The 17323-nt window shown below is 35.9% G+C and overlaps 1 protein-coding gene across 3 annotated transcripts in view; it reads left to right on the top strand.

Moving 5' to 3' along the window:
* Positions 1-17323, top strand: part of UNC13C (unc-13 homolog C) — a 238485-nt gene that overhangs the window by 78578 nt on the left and 142584 nt on the right. For 2 of the 3 annotated variants that reach the window (XM_064456441.1, XM_064456442.1), the window contains exon 7: positions 2282-2346. In XM_064456441.1, the coding sequence (XP_064312511.1) occupies positions 2282-2346 (65 nt within the window). Of the gene's footprint in view, positions 1-1728; positions 1752-2281; positions 2347-17323 lie in introns of all 3 variants that reach the window. The other variant, XM_064456443.1, reaches the window with a different exon arrangement.

Genomic DNA, 17323 nt, shown 5'->3' on the forward strand with positions numbered 1-17323 from the left:
ATTAGGGTAATTTGACAACTAAAACACTATAGCTTAATTTAGTCAAGAACTAACTTTTGAAGCAAAATAAAAATGTTCCTATTTCTGAACCTCAGAATAGTTCATGTCCCAGCAGAAAAAATACCTTAATAGATTTTTTCTAAGACATAAAAATAAAAATTTATGCCACATCCATTTATATATATTCAGGAAAAGAACTATGAAAAGAATCAATTCACTGCAAGCAGATACTCTTGGTGCACAGAGACTTGCTTACTCTTTTTTTTCTAAATTGTGGAATTTACTATTAGTAATAGCTTTAATATTCTGTATAACTCAAACCATAAGTTTTCCTTGGGACAATAAACTATAGTTCATTCTTTTCAGCATACTCTCTCTAAAAGGTTTGTTCACAATAGCTGTGAAAGAAAAACTAAGATCTATTGTCAAGAATAAGGAAATGGCAAATTTTGTGGTCTCAAAAAATTGCATGGTTGGATTTTCTGTGGATTCAAATTTGGTCTTGTGATGTTTCTAATACCAGGTAGCTCAGTCCTCCTTAACCTTTTTGAATAATACAAAATCAGATATAATCTGATGGGTAAAACAAGTTTTGAACAACTTATCTCCAGTTTCTATTCCACCTGTGCTTGTGCATGTGCTTTGCTTTGATCACATAAGTAGCCTCTAAGATTAGTGGCACAAAAGAGCCCTTTGGATCCCTAGATTGTTGATACTGTACTGTATACACCTTTATATTTGCCAATATATTTTTCATATATATGTTTTAATGTGATATATTCTTGTAGGCAAACTGGTTTAAAAATAAAATATGAAACATGTTTAAGGTATAAATTATAATTTTGTAGCATAGGAAATGTGGTATATCTCCAAACATCTTACAAATACCTGAATTTAGGTACCTGAATACCTAAAGGACCTGTAGAATGTGTGCTCCATCTGGGGAGGAAAAATTGAAAGATCAGCAAGTTGACAATTAAAACAATGCATTTTCATGTATGCACTGTACTACACAGTGTCAAAAAAAAAAAAAGACACTTATTGGTGGAAGAGTGTGTAAAACAAATTTTTAATCTAATTGTATTTTAAAATTGACAAGGCAATAAAATAAGGATAGCCTTTCCTGTCAGCAAATATCTTCTGTCTGATAGTAAATGTGACTGCATTACATTTTTGCATTAATCAATTTATGAGATACAGATATATATATATATCTTATATACTTCCACAATTGGAGTTCTATTGGCATTTGGGGGCTAACTTCTGACATTATATGAATAGCTGTGATAGAATACTAATAGTTCAGGAGATTATTTTTTTTTCAAGTATGTATCCTTAGTGGAAACACTTGTTTTCCTTGAAAATAGAGCATTATTTTTTTGAACATTGCAACTATATTACATATATATTCATTAATATTAAAATATATTTAAGAACTAAACAAAGTGCCTAAAAATCATGTGGAGATGGGATACAGTATATAAATTATGGTATCCACACAGTCCTGCATAAGTGGCAGTGGTTCTTATTTACTGAAAATGTATTTTTTGCTTGTTCAAAATGTAGCGACAGTGGTCTTGCTGCAATGATACAGCTAAGTACAGGTGTTACTTGGATTCTGCTCTGCATTAGGAGATTAAAACAGTGACAGTGTTTTATAACATAAGATATTTTCTCATAGACTGTTTTGTCTAACCTGTATTCCCCTTCTTCCCAATTCTCTTTCAGATAGCGGTTCTGTGGATGAAAAGGTTTAAAATCATGTATTTACTATAGGGATCATGTATTTTCTTGATGTTTGTTTGTGACTTATTTGACCTGTTTTGTTCCTTCATTTTAGTTGTGAAATTTGCATGTTTTTCCCAGCTTTCCTCTCTTATGTTCTCCTTTGAGAGTATTGCAAATGTGTTGCATTTATAAACAGGACAACCCTCACTGCTGTGCTTTTTGTAATTGTCAACACAGGGGTCTGCTACTGTCAAACATGATATCTGGGATTTTTGCCTCTAATTATCATCTGCACTGCATACGCTACAGGACTTAAAGGACAGCAATATTTGGGAAGCAATATCTTATCTTCCCACGGGTTCGTCCGGTGTATTTCACTAGATGCTGAATGCTACCAAAATCTACTCCAAAGCAATAGTTACTCTAGCTTTGGCCTGGAGCTGACCCTGCTAAGCATTTCCATATTAGGTGTTATATGTTTGATGCAGTTAAATTTTATCCAAGACTTACTAAGAGCAACTGAGTAACTGTACTTTTTTTGGTCTTTATAAAGGCTCGGATGGTAAGTGGAAGTTCCTTGGATATTTCCAAGCTTTATGCAGTCCAGGCATTTAATAGGTAAGTACAAATATGACTGTGAACTTTGTTATTTATATCTGCAAATTAGTCTCCTAATGTTATAGTATTTTTTCTAAGTTTTGTTCTTATAAGAAACTGTTTTAAAAGAAAGATAGTCTCATTATATATGTCTCCTCCATTTAATTTTTTAAGTCCCTAATTTTGAAGAAATTAATACAACAATTCAGTTGCACTGGTCAACTGGATGACAAAATTTTTTACCTCTTTGCATACAAAATAAATGCCCTTTGAAGCTCTAGCTTGATTTTATGTCTTCATTTGAGTAAATATGTAGTCATATAATAATATCAGTCTAATATTTGAAATCTAAAAAGTCAAGGGAAGAAAGCCTTCCAGCTGCTGAGAGTTAATGTGGCAGAAACATGCACATTTTGTTTGGTTGTCTCCAGACAGAGTTATCTTACATCTGGTTCAAGAGATTCCTTCCTTTGAGGAAAACCTCTGCTTCCTATTTTGAACACCTTTCTAATATTCACTTGGGAAAGGAAAAAAAAGTAAAAGTAATTGGTAAAATTTATCAGTTATATTAGTTAGCTATTGAAAAGGGATATTTTCCTCTTGGTGGTGCACTATATAAGTACTGTTTGCTATAATTATGGTTTGTTACAAAGACAAGGTGATGAGATCAAATTATCTTATTTATTGTCCATCATCTCATTTGTACATATAAAACTCTATACAACAGAATATAGAACCTGCAGTTTTTCCATTTAGATTCTTATGTTTTGGGGTGTTTTTCCTAAAAGGTACTAATGGTATTAAGTTGCTTAATGTAATTCACATGCTGCTGTGAAGGGTATAGTTAGGGTATCATTTGTACTTATTGCTAAACCATAAACCAATTTAAGAGCACTCTCCCTCTCTACAGTGGCTTAGGCAGTTTCTGTATAGTTTGTCATACCTCAGTGTGTTGTATTTCTTCCTTTTCCAGCTCACAGACATTTCAGAGTTGCTGTAAAAGTGTAAGGCCATATGTGACATTGTGCACAGTTAGTTGCTGAATGCAACGTGAAAAGTTTTAAATATTGTGAGAGATCATTCATGTGGGTTTTTTATTGACTTGCTCTTTAGCATTAGAATAAACTTGTGTATACTTCTCTTGCTCTCAAACAATGCATTGCTTTCACTTTGATCGGTTGCAGTTTTCTCATAAAGTTGAAAAGGTTGAAAGTATCTCATTACTAAAAGAATAAAAACTTTTTTGCCTTTTATATTGATCGGCACTCTTTCTTACTCTGCCAAAACAAATACTCTCCTTTGAATGGGTTTTTCTAAGTACTGTATCTCTCTGCGTTTTAAAACTAGAACAATATAAGTGCTGTGGATTTTCTTTCCTGTCTTCCAAATGCAAGACATTAGTATTTCTGTTTGAATTATATTGTTTTTCAACATGAAACTAGCACATCTGAAGCAACTTAGTTTCTCTTGATTAGATTACTGATTTGAATACTTTTTCAGCAATCTATTAACCACAAAAACATTTACTAAACCTCTCTGATGGTGTTCACATTATTCTTCTAAAGGAATCCTGGAAGGCTTTCACCAGAACATTGCAGATGTGCCAATACAATATGACAATAACCTTTTGATCTGATGTATGACAATTTATATATGTTGAATTCTTCATTGAACAAATGAATGCGTATCAGAACCAGAAGGCACCACAAAGGCAGCTTCTGATATGTGCCTCAAATTCTCTTTGTCATATCCACAAAGAAGGTATATCCTTCTTTTCTCTTCTGTGCTATGAAATGTCAATACATTTTTACTCATAGACTTTGTCCTCAGATTTGAGTAATTTATGATTTGAGGCACCACAAATAGTAACGTACCGCACCACTGAGAAGCAAGAATCTGACATCTTAAAAACTACACAGTAAGCTGTGTGCTTCTCAGTATGTAAGCCTGGCACAAAACTTTGGGGCTTGTGTATTTTAATTAAAAAAAAAAAAAAAGCTGTTCATACCTTTCACATACCTTTCACCAACTATTTTTGAGAAGTTTCATGTATAAATCACTGCATAGTTTTCAGAACTAGTAAGAGAACAATATTTAACATCAAAATGAGTTCAAATTCTTGAAATACAGTGCAGAAATTGACATTCTCAGGTACTTTTATGGGTGCTGTTCAGTGCAGAGTTGTCTATTACACTCAATGCTGTATTCTTAGAATAAGAAGAAATGCTTTCTTTTTCTCTAGAAAAATCAGAAATCTTAGACTGAAAATAAAGCTAGTCCAAAACTGTCCTGGATTTATCATCTAGGGTTTTTAATGACCCAGTTTTGATCACTGCATGTGGCTCGGCTTTCATTGCTTAAGCTAGAGTATTGTTTCTTAATGTAACGAAAATCTTAAGGAAAATTTTCAGTTTCATGTGATTTTTCTTTTTCTCCTGATTTCCCCTTCTTTAAGTAATCTAAGTTGCTTTGTTACCTTTTATTGCTTTCCCCACCCCCACCATGAGTAAGCTTAAAGAGAGAGAGCTCATTCTGTCATATTGCTTGCAATCTGCAAACCCAGAAAAAAACAGTTTAACATCTGGTTAATGTGTAGTTTAGGAATAGCATTTTGTAAGCAGGCTCTGTGAGTGTAGGTGTTGACAATCAAGTATTGATATCTATGCATGCAGGAAAGTTGCATGTGGTCATACAGTTTTGCTGTATGCACTACCTACTTTCAATAGTCGATTACTTAATTACAGTTTCCTAATAGGTGTAGGACTTGGACAAGAGCATATAGAATTCTTAATTTTTGTGGGTTGCACACAAAAAACAATCTCACAGAAGTAAGGAGAGCTTTTGTCACTGACAAGGACTATAAGTCAGAAGTTGCTCTGTTTAGGTCCTCTCTTCCATTCACAGGTGAATAAATTTAAATATTGAATGCTCTGAGAATAAGGTGTGTTGACCCCTTGTATAGATGTCCTGTAACCACTGCATAGGAGTACTTCAAATGACTGACAGTAGCTCAAAGCTAGCTTATGTTTTTAGATTAAACCTTACTTCTTTTGCTGACAAAGTTTATACTACGCCTCTACTCCCTGTGCCATCTGCAGTATCTTTGTGCAAGCTTCACTAGGCCTCCCTGAAAACAGGGGCACAATTTTAATTTAACTTCTCATTCAGCTGAAGAACCCCAACATCTCAAAGACTGTTGTGGCTCTGTTTTAATCCCACTTTCCACTCTACTCCTGCATGCGAAAACTAAGCCTAAATTCTAGAATCCCTTAGCCTCTTCACTGCCAGCATAACTGGCTGCAACCTTAGCTGACTCCTTTTCCCTCTTACTCTTCCCAAAAGGAGTTGCTTTTTGAAGTGAGGGGAAGATTCTATCCCTCACAACCCTTCATACCTTGCTCTATCCATTTAGAATTATCCCAATTGCCTCTTTCCTCCCTTACTTTTCCCTCTCTCTCATAGCACAGTGCTGTGAACCCACCTTGCATGCACCAGCACAGCCCAAGTCCATGGCACAGACTGCAACTCTTCGTTCTCTACAATGAGCTCCAAAGCCAAGATGAGAAAGGAAAGGCAAAGACCAAACACAGTTTTCCTGGGGCTTCTCATGCTACTTCTCTATTAAAAGGCAAAACTCCATCTTTCCTATTCTTTCCACGCCAGGATCAAATAATGTCATCTTCATTTTATTTTTCTTCTTCATTTTATTCATTTATCATGAAGATGAGACACTTTAGAATTCATCCTTTCAGTGTTTTTGAAAAGTACATGGAGGTCAGCTGGGTTTTTCATCATGTATATGAATCTAGGGTAGTACTGTTTTACTTTTTCTGAAGACTTGTTCTGTATTAATTCACTGCTTGCCTGATGGCAGTGATGTCAGAGACTGATAATTTTACCACATGGCCTAACTCTTTCTGAAATTTGCTAATGGTACACAGACTGTGCTGCATGCAGATGATTACTCCTTTCCTTCAGTGGTGTGTTCTCAATGGTAAAACAAATTTATTTTTCTTGAATTGTCTGATAAATCCAAATAGATGATCGTTATGCACCATATCTTCAGAAGCACACAAAAAATAGTCACCATTACAGTTTTTTTTTTTTCTTGCCTTGAACGATAATTTGTGTGCCTTCAACTTCATCATCTTCTATGTCAGGATGTTGTTGGGTTGTTGTTATCAGAGATGGGGAGGGGATTGGACAATTTATAACCTACCTAACATGAACGGTTAGTTTGTCTATGGCTGTAGTGTTTAATGTTCCAAAGACTATGCACAAAGACTAATATTTCACTGTCAATACAGCATTGCCCAGTTTGTTAGTTCTGATAATGTTGCTATTCTCCTGTTTTTCAACCAAATTTGATCTCACAATCCAGGTCAGCGTATTAATCTTTACCTCAAGCTGATAGCCAACAATTTTGCATACTTATGGTCCTCTTAAGTGTTATTAGAAGGGTTGAATTTTTTCTTGTACAGAGAATTTGTGCATAGGAGAATTTCTAGTTCGTACCTTCAAAGTCGGGGCTGTTTCAGTAAAGATGCAAGAATAAGTACTAAATATGCAGTAAATATCCAAGAGTCAGATTGAAATGTGTGTTTTCAGTGCATATACATATTAGTGGAACTGTATTATCCCACTGGATCTCCCAGTGGATTGTCCTACTCTCTACTTAAAAACACGAGGCAAGTGTACATTTACTGTTTATCTATCTGTGAGATATAAGAGCTTAGTGGGTCAGCCTTCCCATGTCTCTACCAGATATTGTGCACCAATCCCCTTTTGTGCTGTTACCTTTTAGTTTTCTCTGTGTCCTTGAAATGACTTTTTTGTTTTAATTAGTTCTGTAATTTCTTTCCTTTATTTAGTGCTTCTAACTAAATATTTATATTGGGGAAAAAGCCAATTAACAGCATTTAAAAATGTTTTAAAAAGTATATAAAATGCTATAGCCGCTCTACTACCAGGAGTAACATGCAAATAACTTGCCTGCAGAACCCCCAATTGCTTCCCCCCACCGCTCAATATATGCAGGAGCCCAGTGGCTACTGCCTTTATCCTTCTATATGTGCTGTATCCACAGGCTACCAGTCTTCAGCCTAAATGACAGTGATCAGAACTTCTGACATAGCCTTTCTTTAGGATACTACTATGTTTATGCACTTTCCCTCTCACCTTCTTTCTCACCAAAATGTAGATGCACAGGCTCATATCTGCTCCAGGCTCCTTTGTTCCAGCCTTTCATACTATTAGGTTAAGTTTAAAAATATGGTCTTTGTTATTGTTCTTTTCCTTTGAACCCCACCCCTCAAACAATCCTGACATCTCAAACGTCTGCAAGGCCACTGCTACCTGCTCCAGTCAAAAAAAAAAAAAAAAAAAAAAAAAGAAGAGGAGTCACTGTTTACCCCAAATTATGCAGAGAGGCAGCTGTTGGACCCAGATGAATTCGAAGCTTGATAAAAGCTTCATAACTCCCTCATAAAGTGAGAATTCATATAGCCTTAGTGGAATATAACTGGAGAACAACTCTGAAAAATTAAAGCACTGCTGGATGTGAGGTTTTAGTGGGGGGTTGGATGCTTGGTCTTGTTGGATGTTTTGCTGGTTGATTATTTCTTTTTCTTTCTTGTTAGAACTGTTTTGCCTCTAACTATGCTTAATCACATCAGGAATACAAGGAGAGCAATTAATGATGCTCCAGGGTCCACATGAGTTAGTAGACAAGTAGGAGACAAGGGTATAGTTTTTCTTCCAGAAAGATAATTCGAGAACATATTCAGATATGTCAAAATACAGAACACTGACTACTAAACAATACAAGCTTCAGTGTCCTTCAGGTAAAGCAACTGCTTCAGATAATTCCTTGGATTCTAGGTGACTATTGGCATAAGGAACATGTTAATTTCTCATGAAGAAAACAGGATTTATTATCATTTCACTAGATTCTTACAGAGATGGGTACCCCTTTATGATGAAAGCAACTGGAAACATCTTTCCTTGTGGTTTCTTCCTTTATCACTTATAAGCTGATCTGTTAAAATATCTACTGGTAATCAAAAGGCAATTGGAAGTGAGCTTTGAACATACTAACCTAGAACGACTGTTAAACCTATGGATGCCAGGTGCAAAAAACATAAAGAGATTTTTAGAATATAGCTGACAGAAACACACTAGATACCAGACCACATCTAGCAGTTTTTCCACAGTTGTCTTATTTCTCCTCAGGGTATGTATTCTATCAGTATTAACGAAGTAAGAGAGTGCATTCAGATCCTAATTTATTCCTAGTGTTTTGCAATGAAATTATTAGCCAATAACTAGTCTTAGCCTGGCTTCAAACTTCCCCTGGTTGACATATCTCTGATGGCTGGAACCTCTCTTGTTTGAGCAAAGATTTTAATGTATTATTTGTATTTCAAGATAGTTAAAGACTAGGAGTAGCAAGGTTGGGGTTTGTTTGTTTCTTTTTGATAATGCTTCTACAGATAATAGTCAGTATACCACTGTATGGTATTAATGTTCAGTTTTCCTCCCATTTTTTGGGTCCAGGTTAGAGTTCTTGTCTAGTTCAGCTGGAATTGAATTTTTTCAAACAGCAAAATTATTTTTTTCAGCTCAGTGTGCTGGTAGATTACATGGCTGCTTTTCCATTCACTGATCAAGCATTTTGTACTCTGACAAGATATGGGTAGTGAAATCACATCCCACTTTACAGCACTTTGTATACCGAGATTTCTAGACATTTTCATTAAAATGAATCATGATAATAAGAAAAAGGTATACTTACATTTGGTGATGATAATAATAAAGAAATAGATTCTGGAATGATCCAGTGAAGGACTAGCCCTGGTTAACTGTGTGTTTGAGGTAAGTCACCTACTTTTCTTCAGTATGCAATAGAGCTGCCTTAAATACATAAAGTAGGTAAAACTTAGACTTCATTTGCATTGACATTTTGTCCCAGGTATGGCAACTAAAGACCAACAAGATACTGAGGTGGAATTAGTATAAACTCCCAGTATAATAAGTTTAAAACACACTGTAAAAAGTAACAGATATGAAGCAAACAATCATCTTTTCTGTGGTAGGAACTGAAACCAGTAAAGGCATAAGAAGGCCTTAGAGTCTCAAATTTTTTAATGATCTTTACTATTCACTGACTGAATGCTGAATGAAGAAGAGGCGGATGTATTATGGTCTTCCATGAGTTCATCTGGTCATTGATTCATTGCACAAAAGAAAGGAGATAGTTTCTTTTAAGCTGCAGTGTCAAAATAGCAGTTCTGCCCTGATGTCTGGCTAGTTTCTTTAATCTCTTAAAAGTATTCAGGCAAATAAGTATGTGTAAGAACTCTGTGATATTGCCATCCTTCAGCAATGAAAAATGTTGCAGACAAGTTGCAGAACCAGCTGATAGAATACATAAACTTCTTGACAGTAGCTACAGCACTGCTCTAGTATTGTCAGAAGAGATGGTGAAGCTCATTTAAAACCAAAATATTTAATGTCCTTAATATTTTGCAGATGATAATAGGAATGAATTCTAGTAATACTTTTTTTTAAATAACAAAATGGGGACTTTTTGACCATAGATAAATTTTAAGCAAATATTTGTGGTTTGTATGGAAACACAGGTGAAAAAATCAAACCTAGACACTTTCTTAAGCTGAACTTGAGCTTGAAATCATAGTGAAAAGTTTGCAGGGGGAAGTACAGATTGAACAGAAAACTAAGCTATTTAAAGAGGCAGAGGTGTGAGTTATTGCGAATTACTGACTGAGCATAAATTACACCACTAATGTCATAATAAAATATCTTTGTAATATATATAGTCATCTGTCTTGATTCTGTCATTCTTCCTGTTCCCTCAAAAGCCATGTTGTCCTTTTCTCTCTTTAGCAACATCGTCATCATCATTCTTAATTCAGACATAATTTTTTTTCTCCCAGGATAAGACTATTAGTCATTCTTGAATTTGAATTTTTTTCCCTTTCTATATGCTAGTCCTTAGTTATCAGTAAAAGGAGTTCAGTAAGAGCCTCAATTTTAATCATACTTTGTGTTATAGAGCAGAATAATAGAGGGAAGTGATTTGACAGACATTGCTTGTCAGAAGTAGCTCCTTGTGGCATAAGAATGCCTTATACACGTGATGAGTTTTACTCACTGCTGATGGAACTGCTCCTGAGTAAAAAAGAGCCCTGAGAATCAGAGTTTCTGAGTTTATCTCTTAGTGTCTGTACATTTGCTTTTTACAACCTCAGAAATGTTATTTTATCTCTATCACACTTTTGCTGGGATTTGTAGATGTGCCTGCAAGTTGCAATTTGGGTCTACCTTAATATTTTTGTTCCTGAAAAGAAAATTCTGACATCAAAACCCTTCACCAAAGTGTGTTTATGTAAAAACATAAAGGAAATGCATAAATAGCCTATGAATCCCTTATTCTTTCTTACAGAATGGTGCAGGTGCATCAGAAGGAGGTATGGGAGAAATAGATTATCTCCTAAATTTATAGGATAAGAGTTAGGGTAAGTGTCCAAATTACACAAATGGATTTGAACTACACTCTTATCTATCATTGTGTACCTGTTAAACTTCAGCAGTAGCTTGAAGTTAGTAGAACTGCTTACTCCTTGCTCAGCTTTTCAAGAATCCCTGTTTGAAATTGTACAAGTCAAGAATGATGTGTCTAGATTTACTCTGAGAGGTTCAAGACTCTTTTCAGCTGCTTAGTAGCTACTACTTGTCATCTGCATTTTCAAGGTTTTGTTCTTGTTTCCCATGTTTCAGATCTGTCTCTTTTGCTGATTTCTCCACTTCTTCCACTTAATATCCTTCCTTTTAACTCTCAGATGAAGTGTGCTCTAGTTGTCATCCACACCCACAAGGAACTCACAGCCTCCCAGATTCCAATTCTTTTCTGCACTTTTCATATTGACTTAATTCTCCTTACCTTATGTTTAACTACCTTATGAAAGACTTTCTGATCCAGCATGTGGTGCAGAAATCAATTTTCTTGACTGTCATTAAAGAAGTTTTAATTTGGATTCTACCCAGACTCAAAAGTGTATAGGCTGGGAACAGTTACTTATATATTCCTGTGGATGTTTTTCTAAATCCATGTGATATCACTTTTGCAGAAATTATTAATTAACAGAGGTGGAAATGCAATAAAGATGTTTGGCCATGATCCCATGATGATACAGAATGCTGAAAGTTCACAGCTACATAAATATCTTCATTTAAAAGAGAAATTAAGGTTTTTGGGGTTTTTTTGGTGTTTGGGTTTTTTTTGGGGGGGGGGGCACGGGGAGGGGTAAGATAGAGTCTCACCACCTTCATTAGGGTGTCACTGATGTTTCAGTATTGTTTTAAATCTGTTTTATCTCTTTTTAAAATCTGTTTTATCTCTTTCTGCCCCAGGAGGTTTATATGCTTATTTTGAATAGATTCTATGATCCTATGACAATGACAACCACAGAAATGCTTATTGTCAAAGGTAAACTAACTGTAGCATGTTGTTATTACCTCATCTGGTTCTAGGAAGGTCTCCATTCTGTTTTTGCACATGAATTTGTCTTGTAGAACTTCCTACCTCCACCTTATATACATTCTCACAAGCTTTATGCAAACTGTTTTCTTTCTTCCCACGTTGGTCTTTTTTTGTTTTGGTCATGTTGATACAAAGGAAATAATTTACATAGGCTTCAAGGAGAGTAGAGGGAATTCATGAGTCCTTGGTTTTACATTATTGCAACAGTTCTGCTAAGGGAGTGTTAATTCTGAGAAGGATGTTCAGATTTTTCTCTTCCAGGTAAATGTTGAGACCAGATTTTCCTTCTAGACAATCTTTGCAGCACAGCAAATGCTCTGTCATTAGTGTTACTACTGATCTGTTCTGGTGTAAGGTCAAGAATATCAGCAAATGTAGTTTTAATGCTGTTTTGCTGATGCTTGGGTTTTAATAGCTTTTTTTAGTTTGGGCCTTAGGAAATAATTTAAGTGGGTTTTTTGGGGGGAGGGTGTTTTGGGAGTTTTTTCAAAATATTGAAAAAAAACAAAGGAAAAAAGTTTACAAGTTGAAAGGGTGGTGCTTTGAGGCCACATCGCCCAAGGCTAGCATAGAGTCTCTTTAGTTGGCTAGCATCATCTCCCTGTAATGTGACAGGAAGCATGACAGGAAAGAGAAATGAGGTCACAACTTCTTTGCAAGCAATTTTATTTTTCCCAAAACCTGAGATGGCCTCAGAGGCATGTTAGCATAATTTAGAGTATCTGCTGTTCTGCTTTGGCTTATACCTGGGGATGAAGCATTCAACATATTTCTGATCAGAAGGTGGCAGGGGGAAGCTCAAAGCTGTAGTCACAAAGTCTGTTTTGCTGCCTCAGCCAGAATCTGAGCATCTGTCAATAAATTCTAATATGGGATTAATATCGTTACTATAGAAATAAGATTAACAAACATATTTCTAAATTTCAAAATTTTCATGACATTAATATGCATACTCATTAGAGCAAAGAGTCTGTCAAAATTTGAGTGGATATAGTCCTTTAGTATAGCATAGTCTACCCCCAAATTTTCTGGCAGCTCCTTGAATTGGCTAGGGTAACAGATTTTCTTCTATGGAGGGTTTTGGCTCATTTTTCTTTCATTTCTTAATATAGTACTTTTAGTTCATATTAATATTGTTTTAATACAACTTTCATTTTCAGAGAAAGTGCTAGGTATTTCTTTGGTGGCATTTTAATATACTGAGGACCAGGAAAAGCTGTAAATCCAGTCCTATGATTACTTTCATAATGCTGGAATTTTCTGCTGGTATTCATATACAATCTCCAATCTCAGTTTTCAACTCCAGTAAAAATTATATATTGCTACCCAAGCGTGGATTTGTTCTTCAGACAGTCTGGCTGTCTCATAATTATTTTCATTAACTTGCATCGTTCCATTTTTTTATGTTTTTGCTAAAGCCACTGACTATATTTTGTGATTATAATATGCAGCAATTATACATTTCTTCCTTTCCCTCAACCCCTAGTTCAATCTTCATAAGATCAAACCAGCATTTTAAGTTTTTTAAGCTGCCTAGGTGTTTTATTTATCACATTTAACTACCCTAAATTTAATTGCACTATAAAATAGACTCATCTAATCTGAAATATTTTATAAACCTAAGAACTTCAAGAAAATGAAGTATCCCAGTAAACTTAAATAGATGCTTAATACTGAGTGATCTTAAAAAGCAAAACAGTGAAAGGTCACCTCTTCATTTTTGTCACTATTTTCAACTGGAAATAGACTCACTTACACAGACCTTAGAGAGCGGCTGTGATTCTTTCCAAATTTTTTATCCCTAGGAATGAAAAAAAGAAGAAAAAGTAAAAATCTCTTTCTATTATAGTGAGATGTTTCAATTTTTAATGACAAAAATACCAACATTTTTTCAATTATTTATTTTGTTCAAATACAGGTATTGTGTCATAAGATTGATGCCTTTCATAAAATTACCATTGTTAAATATTTGTAATGTTACTATAATGTAAACTGTAATTTTTTAAGAACCACTAGTGAATATATACAGTGCCACAACTCTCACCTGGTAATTTAGTCCTCTAAAACGAAGGACTGAATTGGGGGGAAAAAATGTGGAGGGGGGGAAATGTTGCAAGTTTTTGGTCAGTTAAATATATCAAGTATACAGCAAAGAGTACCACACTCAGAATCACTATTTCCAAATAGAATTTTGAATAGTTTAGCAGAAGAACTGTCTGCTTATATGGGCTGAAAGGAAAACACAGTTGCTCAAGTCTCCTCCTGGAGAAATTAATGCGTTATGGCCTAGACAAGTGGTCTGTGCAGTGGGTGGGGAACTGGCTGACAGGTCGCACCCAAAGGGTGGTGGTAAATAGCTCTTTTTCAAAGTGGCAACCTGTCACAAGTGGAGTCCCCCAGGGATCGATACTGGGCCCAATGTTATTCAACTTCTTTATAAGTGATCTGGATAACGGCATCAACTGTAGCCTGATGAAGTTTGCAGGTGACACCAAATTGCGTGGGGAAGTAGACACTCCAGAAGGGAGAGCTGCTCTGCAGGAAGATCTGGATAGGCTGGAAGAGTGGGCCAACAAGAACCTTTGAAGTTCAACAAGGACAAGTGTAAGGTCTTGTACCTGGGAAAACATAATCTGGGAGTGTGGCACAGACTGGGATCCACCTGGCTGGAGAGCAGCTCTGTTGAACGGGACCTGGGGGTCCTGGTGGACAGGAAGCTGAACATGAGCAAAGAGTGTGCTGCTGCGGCCAAGAAGGCCAACAGGGTGCTGGGTTGCATTAAAAAGGGCATCGCCAGCAGAGGTAAAGAAGTCATTATCCCACTCTACTCAGCGCTTGTCAGGCCACACTTGGAGTACTGTGTACAGTTCTGGTCCCCGCTATAAAAAAAGGATGCGGACAGGTTGGAAGAGGTCCAGAGAAGGGCCACCAAGATGATCAGAGGACCAGGCAGCCTGCCATATGAGGATAGGCTGGGAGAACTGGGTTTGTTCAGCCTTGAGAAAAGGAGGCTTAGAGGGGAATCTCATCACCATGTACCAGTACTTCAGGGGTACCTACAAAGAAGATAGAGACTCCTTTTTCACAAGGAGTCACATGGAGAGGACAAGGGGGAATGGACACAAGTTGCTCTTGGGGACATTCCAATTGGGCATTTTTCACATTGAGGACAGTCAACTGTTGGAATAATCTCCCCAGGGAAGTGGTTGACTCGACCACATTGGACCCTTTCAAGAGTCATCTGGACAGAGTGCTAGGCCATCTTGTCTAGACTGTGCTCTTCTTAGACTAGATGATCCCTGAGGTCACTTCCAACCTGTGATTCTGTGAAGTCCTCATCTGCGCAAATATGGTACGTGAATATACATATATGCATACATATAGATCATCTGTCATGTTCTTCACCATACAGACTACCTACCAGTTACAGAACAGAAATTATTACATGTTATACTATTGAGAATTGTATCTGATTTGCTATGCTAAACTGGCAGTCTAGAAAAAACCCAGATTTTATTGGAAGTGATTCTTTTCATCAGAGTTCATTTTGAGTGTTTTGACTATAGCTTACACCTCTTATGATTGTCTCCAGTAAAGAAGAAAGAATAATTTAACTTGAATGAACAATACGGGCCTGATGAATGCTAGCAGGATCAGCCTAAATAGGGTATTATTGTTGCTGCTGTGACTAAGTGGAAGTTATTTAATGTAATGTTTTAAAGCTGTTCATGTGACTTATTTTAACTTTCTTCAGAATTTAACAACCCAAATATTTGGGAATCTCTACAAAGAACTTTTCTTTATAACTAAAGTACAGACAAGTGTAACCCAAATTATCTTAAAATGTCATGTGACACCAAAATTTAGGATAAGGCAGATCCAGTTGTCTGGAAAATTACACCAGAACTACATTCTCCTTGCACTGAAAATGTATTTATGCTTTTCTCCCCTCCATATCTTGTTGGGTTTTGGCTGACATTTTGAACTAATGCATTTACCAGCTCTCAGTTTAGTTACAAATAAATAAAAAAAAATCCATTCCCTAGGAGGTGAGTCCTGACTTGGCAGAACTCTAGAATAATTAGCTGTCTGTTGTCTAGTCACTGGCAGAGATGGAGTGAAGCCAATTGATTGTGTATGGTGACAGCTTATCTGGTTAAGTATTTGTGTGTGAACCTAACATATAACTGTATTCTGTACTATATCTAAAGAAAGTAAAGGAAAATGGGTCCATAAAGCCCCACTCAAGACTGTGAAGCAGAAGCTATCAACTGCAGGGAAAAACTTCTTGCTGCTGTCTTAGCTAGCTTGTTCACACTGCAAGCAGTTAGAGTATTTCAGGCATAGTGTATCATGCATGCTCTGAGCTCTCACTTGAGTATAGAGAAAAATGTCCTAATGGGCTAAAGGTAAGCAATGTTGTTTCCCAAAAACTGGAAGGTTCCAGAAAGTGTAGGAATATTTGTACTGTTCTTTTGCAGTAATTTTTATGTGACAAGTTTATATCTCTTATACATTATTTTGTCCTTCCCTTGGACGAACAGGGCTCCATGCTGTACAGGAAACCTTTACTAGGTCAGTGACAGCTGTTAACATATCTTTTATTCAATGCAGTGAATAGCTCAGAAATTATGAATCCACTCTAAGGCCATTGATATGAAGGCAGCTTGTAGTCTTCCATTCCTTACTGCACTGGTAAAAAATACTGTGACCTTCTATCACTGAAAGATTATTTTAAAAATAATTTCAAACTTAGCTTCTTTGTTAGACAACTACTTACATTTTTTTTTTAATGACCGTGTCTAATTTAATGTCAAAACTAAGTTCCTGTTCAGAAGTACTAGCAATAATATTAACAATTTAGAGCAGGATCATTATGAAAGAACATTCTGAATTCTTTTCTAGTTAAAGGATTTTCAACAAGGCAAATACCTAATACTGTTGTCACATAGTTGTTAGGATTGAGAAATTTATTGATCTTTCTCTCTTAGAGATTGCAGGTTAAGATTTAGTTTTTCAAATTTTTTTAAATAATCCCCTTTGTACAAAGGGGGTTTTTTTCAGAACCTAGAACAAGGAATGCATTCTTCCCCTATACTGCTTTTATATCTTTAATTAGGTTTTGCAATATGGATCAAAATGAATCTGCAAAATTTTCTTCAGTCTCAAAAATTACTTTCAACTTTTGCAGAATAATAATTTGTCTGTAAAACAACAGATGATCATACAATAAAATAGAACTTAGGCCTTGTCCTGTAGCTAAATGTGATATACATTCTGGAGAGTATAAGAAGGTCATGTTTATTCCAAGCTTTTGCTTTGGAAACTAGTACGTTAATAGCAACTTGCACCCCTTAAAACAACTTTAATTAAGCCCCTGTAATAGGAAATTCTTTTCTGTATTCAGAGTATTATCCACAATACGCCCCATAAGTA

This window comes from Phalacrocorax carbo, chromosome 7 (assembly GCF_963921805.1).
Source record: "Phalacrocorax carbo chromosome 7, bPhaCar2.1, whole genome shotgun sequence".
Taxonomy (NCBI): domain Eukaryota; kingdom Metazoa; phylum Chordata; class Aves; order Suliformes; family Phalacrocoracidae; genus Phalacrocorax; species Phalacrocorax carbo.